General features: G+C 50.6%; 1 protein-coding gene across 1 annotated transcript in view; it reads right to left on the bottom strand.

Moving 5' to 3' along the window:
- Positions 1-14445, bottom strand: part of enpp1 (ectonucleotide pyrophosphatase/phosphodiesterase 1) — a 38550-nt gene extending 24105 nt beyond the window's left edge. The window contains exons 1-8 of the mRNA XM_035424021.1: positions 13899-14445; positions 10574-10646; positions 9814-9942; positions 5532-5657; positions 5207-5267; positions 2470-2567; positions 1797-1876; positions 845-964 (exon numbers count right to left, since the gene is read on the bottom strand). Of these exons, the coding sequence (XP_035279912.1) occupies positions 845-964; positions 1797-1876; positions 2470-2567; positions 5207-5267; positions 5532-5657; positions 9814-9942; positions 10574-10646; positions 13899-14054 (843 nt within the window). The 5' untranslated portion in view covers positions 14055-14445. The remainder of the gene's footprint in view (positions 1-844; positions 965-1796; positions 1877-2469; positions 2568-5206; positions 5268-5531; positions 5658-9813; positions 9943-10573; positions 10647-13898) is intronic.

The raw sequence follows: 14445 nt of genomic DNA, 5'->3' as shown, positions 1-14445 counted from the left end.
CAGAACACCCACAGGCCCACACACGCCACACACAGCAGACTGCTCAGATTCACAGAGCTCAGCTCACAGTCACAGAGACTGCGGCTCTCGTGTGAAGATCAGTCAAAGCTTTTTTATTTTGGTTGCTTATGACATCATAAGTCTTACCTTGCTGTCTATTAGAGTCAGTCGGGTACAAGAAACTACAAATATTGATCCAGTCTCAGGTTCCACATACATTCCTGCTGAGCCAACAAAGCTACCCCATAAAACCTATTATATTAGCATTTAGCATGAAGGGCTATTCTGCCCAACACGGCATTAGGGCAGAACTGCTCACTGAGTAACCGTGCGAGTCAGGGGGCAGTACATCACAGGCCAGGGCCAATCACAGGACAGGGCCAATCACAGGCCAGAGCCAATCACAGGCCAGGGCCAATCACAGGACAGGGCCAATCACAGGCCAGAGCCAACGTTTAGCTCCCGCAGTCCCAGAGCACACAGGGAGTAGGAGAGACAGCAGAGGAGACAACAGAGTTTCACTTTCCCTCCTAATGAGGCGGGTGTCCTTGGTACCGCGCCCCCCTCCCCTCCACATGGCTGCACTCCCCCTCTGGGAGGAACATAAAACATCTCTGTAAATAACGCTTTTGCAGGACAGTGTTGACTTTGTCAGCAGGTGAACCCTCTGCAGAAATAAAGACCCTTTTAACTGGCTCTAATGTGAAGTGTTTTAGGGACTGGACTGTCTCTCTATTATTAAGACAGGGGTGTATTTTTCTTCCTTGGCCCAAACGGCTAAACCCGAATAGTTGCCCTTGCACCGTTTTATCTCCGCGGTAACCGTTCCCCGGCTGTGACTCACCGGCTCGCCCTGGTACCACTTCTCGTTGTATTTTTCGGCCGTTCTGAGACTGAAAGAGGCGTTGCGGGTGACGTCGTACATCTTGTTGTCCACAATGCCGTGGGACTCTGGGTAAAGGCCCTGTACAGCGTTAAACACACAGAGTAACTCATAATGCGCTAATGTAGCATTATAAACCCATTAAACACAGAGTAACTCAGTCACAATGCGCTAATGTAGCATTATAAACCCATTAAACACAGAGTAACTCAGTCACAATGCGCTAATGTAGCATTATAAACCCATTAAACACAGAGTAACTCAGTCACAATGCGCTAATGTAGCATTATAAACCCATTAAACACAGAGTAACTCAGTCACAATGCGCTAATGTAGCATTATAAACCCATTAAACACAGAGTAACTCAGTCACAATGCGCTAATGTAGCATTATAAACCCATTAAACACAGAGTAACTCAGTCACAATGCGCTAATGTAGCATTATAAAGCTCTTTAACACACAGAGTAACTCAGTCACAATGCGCTAATGTAGCATTATAAACCCATTAAACACAGAGTAACTCAGTCACAATGCGCTAATGTAGCATTATAAACCCATTAAACACAGAGTAACTCAGTCACAATGCGCTAATGTAGCATTATAAACCCATTAAACACAGAGTAACTCAGTCACAATGCGCTAATGTAGCATTATAAAGCTCTTTAACACACAGAGTAACTTAATCACAATGCGCTAATATAAAGTTTATAATGCACCCATTATAAAGTTATTAACACACGTGCGTACTCACGGTCACTATGGTGTAGTGATTGGAGGAAGTGCGTACTCACGGTCACTATGGTGTAGTGATTGGAGGAAGTGCGTACTCACGGTCACTATGGTGTAGTGATTGGAGGAAGTGCGTACTCACGGTCACTATGGTGTAGTGATTGGGGGAAGTGCGTACTCACGGTCACTATGGTGTAGTGATTGGGGAAAGTCTTTGTAGGGTATGCAGGCCTCATGTGTGGGGTGGAGGTACCACAATTTTCTAAAAAGGAAAAGATGAATAAAACAAAATAAGTGTAAACATAGATAAATATTTGACCCCTGAAACACCACGCAGTACCGATATGAAGCTCTGCCGCTCAGCTCCTCTGACCCGAGCAGCGGGGTGCTGGGGGTGGGGGGGCTGGGGGTCAGGGGGCTGGGGGTCGGAGGGCTAGGGGTCAGGGGGTTGGGGGTCGGGGGTCAGGGGGTCGGGGGGCTGGGGGTTAGGGTGCTGGGGGTCAGGGGGCTGGGGGTCAGGGTGCTGGGGGTCGGGGGGCTGGGGGTCGGGGTGCTGGGGGTCGGGGGTCAGGGTGCTGGGGGTCGGGGTGCTGGGGGTCGGGGTGCTGGGGGTCGGGGGGCTGGGGGTCGGGGTGCTGGGGGTCGGGGGGCTGGGGGTCGGGGGCTGGGGGTCGGGGTGCTGGGGGTCGGGGGGCTGGGGGTCGGGGGGGGTCGGGGGTCGGGGGGCTGGGGGTCGGGGTGCTGGGGGTCAGGGGCTGGGGGTCGGGGGTCGGGGGGCTGGGGATCGGGGTGCTGGGGGTCAGGGGGCTGGGGGTCGGGGGCTGGGGGTCGGGGGTCGGGGGGCTGGGGACTCACTCAGCTTGCTGATGACCGGCAGCAGACCGCCGTAGGCTTTCAGGTAACCGGCTCGGAAACCGTCCAGAGACACCAGGATCACGGGGGGCCTCGGGAACCTGGAAAACACGCGCCAGAGCTGAACATACTGAACACGGCGTGTAAAACGTGCCTTATGTGTGATACCAACACTTATTCTATCATTAGTTCTGATACTTCCCACCGTCGACCGTATAAGGCAAGTTTAGATCAATAACACACGTTCTGATTGGCTGGTTATTTTCTTTTCACGAAACAGACAGTTACAGGAAGACGACACACAGAACCGTATCAGGACATGAACGAAGGATCAGTCTGACTTTACGCCTTGGAAACAATCGGCCTGGAAACAATTGGCCTGGAAATATTCGGCCTGGAAACAATCTGCCTTTTTCCTTGCCTTGGACTTGGAGATAAACTCGAGCACTAGGTGTTTTTGTTGGAGAATCAGGGGCTTGTTCAGATTCGCTGTTCAGTTCAGCGCTCTGAGCTGCAGTAATAAGCAGCTGTTTCTCAACCATTCTGTTCCGTGTAAAATATGTCAGTAAGACAAAGAGCAGCTTTAGTAATGGGGCCAGAGAAACCCACTCACCCAACACTCATTATCCCTCCTTATTCAGCAGATCGCTCTGCGTGGGTGAGAGTGGCAGGGTGAGCGTGGCAGGGTGAGAGTGGCAGGGTGAGAGTGGCAGGGTGGGCGTGGCAGGGTGAGAGTGGCAGGGTGAGACTGGCAGGGTGAGCATGGCAGGGTGAGAGTGGCAGGGTGAGCGCAGTCAGATGGAGGCCCTGTACCGCCATTCAGCAGAGGGACTGACACAGCTGGATATACGCTGTCCAGACACAACATGAGAGGCGGGTAATCCAGTCTCTCCCTGCCCTCCAGAGGAACCGCAGCGCTTTTGTGTGGTTTCACATCCTCTTAATGAGGCTGCAGCTACCGCACAAGAGACAGCCACGCAAGCGTGGGCGGGTACACACACACACACACACACACACACACAGAAACCCACAGACCCACACACACACACACACACACGCACAAGCATGCACAAACACACAGACTCATGTACACAAGCACACACAAAAACTCACACGTGTGGATTTAACAAGCTTTTTACTGCCTCTCTGAGCTGATCTGGCATCCGGTTGTGTTTAAATAGGTTTCTTGCCCTGCAGGGACCTCTGTTCCAGTCTACACAACATAAGAGCGTGTTTCTGTTCCAGTCTACACAACGCAAGAGCGTGTTTCTGTTCCAGTCTACACAACATAAGAGCGTGTTTCTGTTCCAGTCTACACAACGCAAGAGCGTGTTTCTGTTCCAGTCTACACAATGCAAGAGCGTATTTCTGTTCCAGTCTACACAACGCAAGAGCGTGTTTCTGTTCCAGTCTACACAACGCAAGAGCGTGTTTCTGTTCCAGTCTACACAACGCAAGAGCGTGTTTCTGTTCCAGTCTACACAACGCAAGAGCGTGTTTCTGTTCCAGTCTACACAACGCAAGAGCGTGTTTCTATTCCAGTCTACACAACATAAGAGCGTATTTCTGTTCCAGTCTACACAACGCAAGAGCGTGTTTCTGTTCCAGTCTACACAACGCAAGAGCATGTTTCTGTTCCAGTCTACACAACACAAGAGCGTGTTTCTGTTCCAGTCTACACAACGCAAGAGCGTGTTTCTGTTCCAGTCTACACAACATAAGAGCGTGTTTCTGTTCCAGTCTACTCAACGCAAGAGCGTGTTTCTGTTCCAGTCTACTCAACATAAGAGCGTGTTTCTGTTCCAGTCTACTCAACATAAGAGCATGTTTATGCACAGGACCAATTCCAGACAGAAATAAACGTCTACAGACGCACAGGCTCACAGACCACACCAAAGGAGAGCAGACTGCAATTTCATAAGACCCCGAGGCAGAAACCACTCCATTCAGACCTCTTGGTTAGACAGGGCTACTGGTAATTTCTACATTGGTAGGTTGCTATCCAGGAGAAGCATCTATTTAAGAGCAGGGCAAGAAATGGCAGAACAGGAAGAGCAAGAAGACATGACTGTGGTGGCAGAAGAAGGCTCCTTTGATCTAGAGTACTGTATTTACAGGTGTGAGATTTTGGGCGTTATTGTTATGACGACCTGTGATTAAATAAGGAACCCAAACAGGGATTTCTGACCAGTCCTGATTGGGCTTTCCTATTGGCTGGTCAGTCCTGACTGGGCTTTCCTATTGGCTGGTCAGTCCTGACTGGGCTTTCCTACTGGCTGCTCGTTTTCAGCACAAGCAAATTTATGGTTGATTTGTGTTTTCTTCTGTACACTTTTCTCCTCAGTAATCACCACCACAACATCACCACTATGAAAGAGAGAAACAAAGACAGACAGAGAGAGAAACACAGAGACAGAGCCAGAGAGAGAGAGAAAGGCAGAGTCAGAGAGAGAGCGACAGAGAGAGAGAGAGAGAGAGAGAGAGAGAGAGAGAGAAACAAAGAGACACAGAGCCAGAGAGATAGAGAGAATAACAGAGAAAGAGGAACAAAGTGACAGAGAGACACAGAAACAGAGAGAGACAGGAGGGATAAACACTCTAAATGCGCCCCCCCCCTTCCCGCCCCCCCTCTCCTTGTAGTAACGGGTGCAGCCGAGGTCAGCAGGCAGGATGCGTGAGCGGGTCAGCTCCGGCCAGCTATTTCGTTTCTGAAGTCAGGTCGGAGAGGTGCGTGCCTTACCCCGCCGGACACTGCGGAGACTCCAGGTCCTCACACGTCCCCTCCACCCAGGGCTGCTCCCCTAAATCATCACAAAACCACAGTCATCACCGCGCCAAGAAACACAGAGTTTCAACTCCAGCCGCGTCAGGACATCTACGGGGCCGCTGGCAAGCTGTCAGGCCAGGTAGAGAAACAATGGGGGGGAAGAGGAATGAGTCCGGATGGCCGGGCATTCCTCTGGAGCGTACAAAACAGGGAGGAGTTTTTACAACAACAGAAACAGGGGACAAGCTACGCTAAAATAAATAAAATAAAAGAACCCGTCAGCGCAGGGGGCTCTTACCTCGGCACACCTGGCTGTAGCTGGAGCAGCAGTCTCCCGCGCCGGCGCAGTCGTCTGCGCAGGAGCACAGGCTTCCCGCCAGCCTGCGCTCCCCGCACCGGAACTTGGTGCAGGCCCACAGGCGCACTGCGGAGACGAGCGCACAGCGTGAGGACTCGCGCACGACCACCGACCTCACCCCCCCCCCCAACCCCCCCCCCGGGCCCGCGCTGCCATGACAAGCACCAAACAGGAAGCGGTCGCTAGGCATGCGAAGCGGTCAGAGTCACAGGAGCCCGCGTTTCAGACGAGCCAGTCAGAGCGAAACTTTCGGTGCTGACGTGGGCGTGTGCGGTCCAATACCGGACTCAAATAACCCCTGACATCAGAGCCGAATTAACACCAGACATGTTCCTGCTAGTCACGCTGCGTTCGGACGAAGGCTCCAGGCTCCAGAGGAACTCTGCAGAAGAGCCAAACCCAGGCTGCTCGACCTGCCTCAACCCCCCCCCCCCCCAGACTGCTCGACCTGCCTCAGCCCCCCCCCCCCACCCAGGCTGCTCGACCTGCCTCAGCGCGGTCAGTCTGACCCCCCCCACCACCCAGGCTGCTCGACCTGCCTCAGTGCAATCAGTCTGACCCCCCCCCCCCACCCCCCCGTGCTGTGATACGAGACTCCGCACACACAAGCGGGAAGGCTATCCATCGCCGCATTTTGCGCACACAGTAACCATTCCAGCAAGCCAGATGTGGAATATTATTCACGAAAAAAGACATCGCCGGGGTGGGTGTGTCACAGGGGCTCACTGCTCACACGGGGGACAGACTGTTTTCGGCAGAAATAGAGAAATTCCCGGCAAACACGGCACACCTGGAACCCCTTAACATTGAGAAAGGAAGCTGAAGCTAAGCGCCCTGCTGTACACTCTGTTTTTCACATTAACGGTACAATCTGATATCACCAAAAACAGCAAAAAAAAGAAAAGATAAACACACACGCACTTCTGTGGAAGAATAATAAATACAAGATAATTCATCTGCGGTTTCACTGAGACCCAGCTGTTGAGAGCGGTAGCCAGGATTGTGAGAATCGTATCTGATGAATGTTAAGAGGACGGTGAGGGATTTGGGCTGGACGGACACGGCCCAGGGCCCAGGGCCTCCACACCAATGCAGGTCACCTGTTCAGAAGGGACAGGGTCTCCGCACCAATGCAGGTCACCTGTTCAGAAAGGACAGGGCCTCTGCACCAATGCAGGTCACCTGTTCAGAAGGGACAGGGTCTCCGCACCAATGCAGGTCACCTGTTCAGAAAGGACAGGGCCTCTGCACCAATGCAGGTCACCTGTTCAGAAGGGACAGGGCCTCTGCACCAATGCAGGTCACCTGTTCAGAAGGGACAGGGCCTCTGCACCAATGCAGGTCACCTGTTCAGAACGGAATAAAACTTCAGGGTCATGAACAGAGCAAAACGGCCGAACCCTTCAGGAACGATCCACCGTCCGGACATCGCTTCAGTTACTCCAGCTAAATATGAAGCTTTCAAACTGAAGGTTTGTTTGTGACCACAACGCAACACAGCCGGTACTTAAAGAGTAATTACACTCATTGTTTCAGCCAGGCCCCGCCTAATACGCGGTTTTGAAAAAAATGCGTCCTGGGCTGGGCGGAGTAGGCCTGCCCATCTCATCCGCATAAAGTCTTCCATATAAACAGTCAAACTAGGAATTACAGATCAAATGTGAATCCAGATTCAGCGATCACATGGCCTGTTTCTCACCTCAGATGTTTTCAGATACACATTGTAGTGGAATATGAGAAGGTACACAAACAGGCTGCCATGTTTCTCCGGGCTGAACAACGCTGGGCAGAAACCAGCCCAGCCAATCAGGCACTGGCAGTGTCCCGACTTTGTGGGCATCAAAGATTTATGGGCAGCAATTTACCAGCTGGATATCTTGATTGACATCTTCATGATGTACGAGTATCTCCAAACAGATATCATGATTGGGGTGGGGCCAGAGAGGAATGCAGAAACGTTATGGGGCAGCACCCAGATGTCTACCAGCAGGCATGCAAACACATTTACAACTAAAAATGAAAGTGATCTAGGGTGTAATTAACACGCAGAAATACACCACTGTAAATACTGTGTACACGCTGGTATGTTATAATTTGCTTTGCAGAATACATATCATTCATCTGGTGTTTATGGAAGAAATTTAAGTTTAGGAGGTGTTACGTCCCCAGCCCGCTCACTGGCGCCCCTAGTGGTGCTGCTTCCTTTGCTTTTCCTCCGTGTTTCTTTCTTTAACTGCAGGATTGGCAGCACCTGACGGAAGCCCTTTATGACGAGCCCTGTGATGTCATAGAGGGGGATTCACTATGGCAACGCACTGGGCTCCACGCTGCCTGGATTCTGTTTGGCCTTGTTGTTAATATAACCATTTCTGTGTGTAAATAATTGAATCTCTTTCATAAACATGTGGTTTTCCGTCCTTTTTGTTGCGACTGGCCCGGGGCTGGCGGTAACATAGGCAATCAACATTCCAGCTTTCAGCACCAGAACCTTTATTGAGAGGCCAATTTGTCTCGGGTAATTTCAGGAGACTTCGGGTAAACTTTGCGCCCGAGGATGAAGCAGAAGGCAGCGAGCGCGATCGTGTGCAGAAGGCAGTGAGCGCGATCGCGTGCAGAACGCAGCGAGCGCGATCGCGTGCAGAACACAGCGAGCGCGATCGTGTGCAGAACGCAGCGATCGTGTGCAGAACGCAGTGAGCGCGATCGTGCGGGTGACTAATCTGAACGGTTATAGCGAGGAAAAGATGCTTCGGCCCTTTCAAAGGACGGATGGCACAACCTCCATTCTGGCAAACTTCGGCAGAAAGAGAGTCCGACTAACTGATCCCACAGAAAGTTCTTTCTTGCCAGAGGATTGTAGTGAAGCAACGAGCCAGAGCGCAAAAATCGGAGAGAGATGTTTTCTGGACTCGCTCCGCAGAACGCGTCTCAGTGAAAACCTCTCTTCCCCAGAACGACGCTGAGAAGCAGAATCAGAGAGCAGAATCTGGCTGCCAGGTTGGGGGGGGGGGGCGCCCCCTGCCCCCGCGCATAATAACAAACAGCCTGACGGCCAGATGCGCCCCCAGTGCCCCCAGTGCCCCCCCTGCTCACCACTACAGAGCCCACAGTGGAGAGGGACTTTTCCATGTGGGTTTCAGCTAAGCTGGCGGCTCACACACACACACACACACACACACACACACTCACACACACACACACACACACACACACACACTCACAGCCAGACTCACACACACACACACACTCACACACACTCACAGCCAGACTCACACACACACACACACTCACACACACTCACAGCCAGACTCACACACACACACAAACACTCACAGCCAGACTCACACACTCACACACACACACACACACACACAAACACTCACACACACTCACAGCCAGACTCACACACTCACACACACACACACACACTCACAGCCAGACTCACACACACTCACAGCCAGACTCACACACACACACACACACTCATAGCCAGACTCACACACTCACACACACACACACTCACAGCCAGACTCACACACTCTCCACTCCTCTTTCATGTCTCTGTTTGGACTATAAATGACGTTCAATCCCCCCCCCCCCCCCCCAATAAAAAAGGAGCACTTTAATCTTTTCCAGCTGTTGAGAATGCTTTTTCCTGTTCTGGATGGTGGTAGCCCCAGGATCAAATATAAACTTAATAAAGTATATTTTGTGTCCTTGTACGGACACCTGACAGTAACACACTCCACTACGGACACCTGACAGTAACACACTCCACTACGGACACCTGACAGTAACACACTCCACTACGGACACCTGACAGTAACACACTCCCCTACGGACACCTGGCAGTAACACACTCCACTACAGACACCTGACAGTAACACACTCCACTACGGACACCTGACAGTAACACACTCCACTACGGACACCTGACAGTAACACACTCCACTACGGACACCTGACAGTAACACACTCCACTACGGACACCTGGCAGTAACACACTCCACTACGGACACCTGACAGTAACACACTCCACTACGGACACCTGACAGTAACACACTCCACTACGGACACCTGACAGTAACACACTCCACTACGCACACCTGGCGGCGAGGCACACGCCTCTTCCTGAGAAACGTGCAGTGAAAACGTTGCCGGCTCCACCCAGGAGGCCGCGGGCGCGTGGTGTGGTTGCCGTGGAGACGGGCAGACGACTCACTCGGTGCCACGCACACTTCCTGGTAGTCCAGGCAGCAGGTCCCCTCCGCCTGGCAGGCGGGGTCACAGCGGCACGCCGCAGCCCCGTCCCCGCGGTCCGACGCACACCTCGTCCTGCAGCTGGTCGCCGCTGGAGACGGAGAAGGGGGTTACACAGCATCCCAGAAACTGATGGCACGGAGCCTGGAGGTTGCAGGTTCGATTCCTCAATGTCTAACTTCCTGTCTCTGTCTTTACCACAGGCATCCTCTCCTGTCTCTCTTTCTTTATGCGGGGTATGTCTTTGCATGCCTTAGGGAAGAGCGTGAGTTATACAATAATTAAGGACATGGCAACATTTAGAAGGATGTGGTTTACTGGGGCAGGGGGGTGGGGGGGCAGGGGGGTGGGGGAGGGGTGTTTGTGTGGCAGATGGTGAGGTTGTTTGAGTTGAGTGCTGTGTTTATTCTTTATTTTTATTTGTTTTTGGGGGGGGTGAAGATGCTATTTTAGAAAGTGCTGGTTTTCTGTGAGCTGGCAGAGCTTAATGTGTGTTCAGTGAAGTAACATCAAATATAAAATCCTCCCTCTAAACATGCAATAAAAAACAGCTTTTTATAACAACAGAGGGATCCAACATCCTGCTTGAGAAAAAGGCAAAAACACATCTAGCCAAAGTCTCTCAATCACACTTCTAATAAATCTGCAAACATCTTTCAGAACTTCTGCATGGTTTTCTGACCCGAACCCACAAACTCTGCGCCAGCAGTTATGAATTTTACCTTCCAGGGCACAGCGTCGCTTCAGCACGACAACAACCACCAGGATGATGATCAGCAGACACAGCAGCAGCACCTGGGCAGGGGAACAGGGCATCACAATCATTACAACACATTACATAACATCACACTACATCACACAACATAACATCACACTACATCACATAACATACCATCACACTACATCACATAACATCACACTACATCACATAACATAACATCACACTACATCACATAACATACCATCACACTACATCACATAACATACCATCACACTACATCACATAACATACCATCACACTATATTACATAACATTACATTACATTACATTACATTAGACTACATAACGTTACATTAAATAACACTACATCTCATTACGTGACATTACTTACACCGAAAACAGTTCTACTGGAGCAGGAGACCAAAGAGCAAGAGTGGACCTCAACACGCAAAGAGCAAGAGTGGACCTCAACACGCAAAGACCAAGAGTGGACCTCAACACGCAAAGACCTGTGTGGGCCTGTGTGCTGCAGTCTACGAAGAAACACTCAGATCAAGCCGCGGTGGTCCTGAATTTTAAGTTATTTAATTTAAGTTTAAAAAGATTTATTCTGAAGTCATGGAAGAAGACGAGAGAGACGTGTAAATGACCCTGGTATTGCACTCCCACTGGTGCTGTTTGGCCCTCACAGGCTACAGTAGGCTACCGTAAATAAATTACTTTTTTAAACAAACTACCATTTTTTTCCGAAGCTTGCATCTGGCAGCTCTGAAACCAAGTTTGAGGTTTTTTTTTTTTGTGGGGAGGAGGGGGGGGGGGGCGCTGCCCTGGCCAAAGTCCCGGGACAGCCAGGCCCACTTTAGCATGTCTGTCCAAAAGGTAAACAAACAGTCTGGTGGAAACCTACTGCTCAGGAGCCCGAGGTCACCTGAGGTGGCTTCTGTGGGACAAACAAAAACCTGGAGAAAGAGCCTGTGTGGAGTGAGCAGGGGTTTCAGAGCTGGTGCATTAAAACAGGGCTGAGACACGTGTGCCCCTCACCCCATTAAACCAGGGCTGAGACACATGCACCCAAAACAGGGCTGAGAAACGTGTGCCCCTCACCCCATTAAACCAGGGCTGAGACACATGTACCCAAAACAGGGCTGAGACACGTGTGCCCTTCACCCCATTAAACCAGGGCTGAGACACGTGTACCCAAAACAGGGCTGAGACACGTGTGCCCCTCACCCCATTAAACCAGGGCTGAGACACGTGTACCCAAAACAGGGCTGAGACACATGTGCCCCTCACCCCATTAAACCAGGGCTGAGACACATGTACCCAAAACAGGGCCGAGACACATGTGCCCCTCACCCCATTAAACCAGGGCTGAGACACATGTACCCAAAACAGGGCCGAGACACGTGTGCCCCTCACCCCATTAAACCAGGGCTGAGACACGTGTACCCAAAACAGGGCTGAGACACATGTACCCAAAACAGGGCTGAGACACATGTACCCTTCACTCCATTAAAACAGGGCTGAGACACATGTACCCAAAACAGGGCCGAGACACGTGTGCCCCTCTCCACAAGTCTCTAACGGCTGAAGTCTAGCAGCTTCACCCCATCAAAACAGGGCCGAGAGCTCTCAGCCGAGCCCAAACCGTCTCTACCAGGCGTGAGTCATCTCTCCTTTCTCTCCAACTTAATCCAGCGTCTCTAAGCCTCTCCCAGCTGAAGTCTGGACGCACAAGTTAGAGAAGCGAAGCGAGGGGCCCGTCGCTAATTATGGGCGCAGGAAACGGGAGCCGCTGCCTCGAGGTTTAACGTTTCCCAACCAACCGGGAGGTCCAACGCCACAGCAGCTCCACAACCAACCGGGAGCTCCAACGCCACAGCAGCTCCACGTGCGAGAGGTAGCCCCGCATTTCGCCTGCTCCGCGTCTCGCCTGCCCCCGTTTCGCCTGCACGTAAAGCCAAGGCCTGCTACGCAAACACAGCGGCTGTGTGCGGGAGACGGATGTGTGGGAGACGGATGTGTGGGCTCTGCCCGTGAGAAAGCACACAGCTCACCTTCATACGCCGACCATCAAACATCCTTCAGAAATATCACACTTCTAGATCAACCTGAAACCTTTTTGTGTCGCATCTGCAAAACTGCATTGACACCAGATTTCCCTGATGATAGGCAGAGTGGAGGAAGAGGTGGCAAAGTGCTGGCGAATATCTCGCTCTATGTTTCGGCTGCGTGGGGGGGTTACTGGGCTCCAGGCGAGTGGAGAGGGGTGGAGTGGAAGGGCAGGAAGGGAGAGACTGTGACCGTGAGAGTGAAGATTGCAGCAAAAACATCACAGCGAAAATCACACTAAATACGGGCGTCAGCTCTATTCTGTCAGTTAGTTATGTAAACCTACTTCTAAAGGCCATAAGAATCTGTCTTCATGCCAAATACGCTCCCTAGATAGTATCAAATTGTTTTTTTATAGGCATGTTTTTATGTCATAGAACATAAAAAGTATGCTATTGTCTACTGAAGGCGAACTTGCACTAACAGCACATTCAGAAGACCGTAAAGAGAATACTAACAGTAAAAAACAGTAAACAGAACAGTAAAAAGTCAAATTTCCTATACAATGAGGAATAAAATAATTACAGTGTGGTACTTGGTATATACAGCCTACATTTCTCTCTCTCTCTCTCGCTCTCTGTTTCTCTCTCTCACACACACACACACACACTCACTCACACACACACTGGACAAGATGACCCCTCAGGGGGAAGAAGTCCAAAATCAAAGCTATCAGGCAAGTGTCTGATGTATTTAGAGCCACCCGGATTATTCTTGCGATTTTCACTTGTATTGTTATTATTATCATTATTATTATTATTATTGTGCATTTATTCATATTATTCTGCTTATTATTGTTATTATTGTTGTATGGTTATTAGTATTATTATTACTGTTATTATTATTAGCCTATTACTACTATTAGTAGTAGTAGTAGTAGTAATAGTTTCAACAAGTCCACTGCATGACAACCGAACATGGATATTTTAAACTTTCTCCTGTGCCCACACATGCTGTCCTCCCACATGTACTCCACAGCAGGACAGCTGAATGCGCGCGACATTGACATTCTCATACTCATAATCACCGTATAAACAGTTTTCATGGAAAAACTGAAGAAATCGCGAAATACGTGTTTTTCTGATGTCGTGTACTAATCCAGAGTTGCATATAATTACAAATGTCATTTAGGCCAATGAAAAAAAACACGTCGTGTGACTTGCGTGCGCGAGGCTTTAGCGCCGCTGGTGACCGCTACTGTAGAGGCTACTCACCCCAATTATAATTTTCATGTTTGACTTTCTCCTCTTTGCGCTATCGGCGCACGGGCTCTGCGAATCCGTCCCACTGGACCCCAGTAAGGTAGCGGCTTGCGCTTTTGAATTTTCATCGCCTTTGGAAACTTCCCTCGGTTTGTCCGCTCTCTCCATTCCCTACCTATTTACGTTATTACGTCTTCACTTTCTAGTAAAGTTGTAACTTCTATTTTCCCCCGCTTCGGACTTTGTAGAACTCAAACCAGAACCGCCCTCTTTCCCCCGGTGACGAATCCGAGGGTTCCACTTCATAAACGCTCCACCGCCTGAGAGGAAATAAGAGCATTCACTTTCCTCAGTACAAAGGGTATGGTGAGCACGCTTTCCCTCGTCCCTGCTAGGACGTGAACCGAGTTAAAGGAGTGACTTAGTTTCCTCCTATACCGGGACGTCTGGAGAAAAAAATGGGCCGTATAGGGTTTAAATTCATCCCTATCCACCACCGGTGAACACGGTGAGGAGGAGCGCTGACACAGCCTAACAGCTGTTTCCGCTGCCTGTCACA

Source organism: Anguilla anguilla, chromosome 6, assembly GCF_013347855.1.
Source record: "Anguilla anguilla isolate fAngAng1 chromosome 6, fAngAng1.pri, whole genome shotgun sequence".
Taxonomy (NCBI): Eukaryota; Metazoa; Chordata; class Actinopteri; order Anguilliformes; family Anguillidae; genus Anguilla; species Anguilla anguilla.
This window is presented reverse-complemented; position numbering and strand designations above follow the sequence as displayed.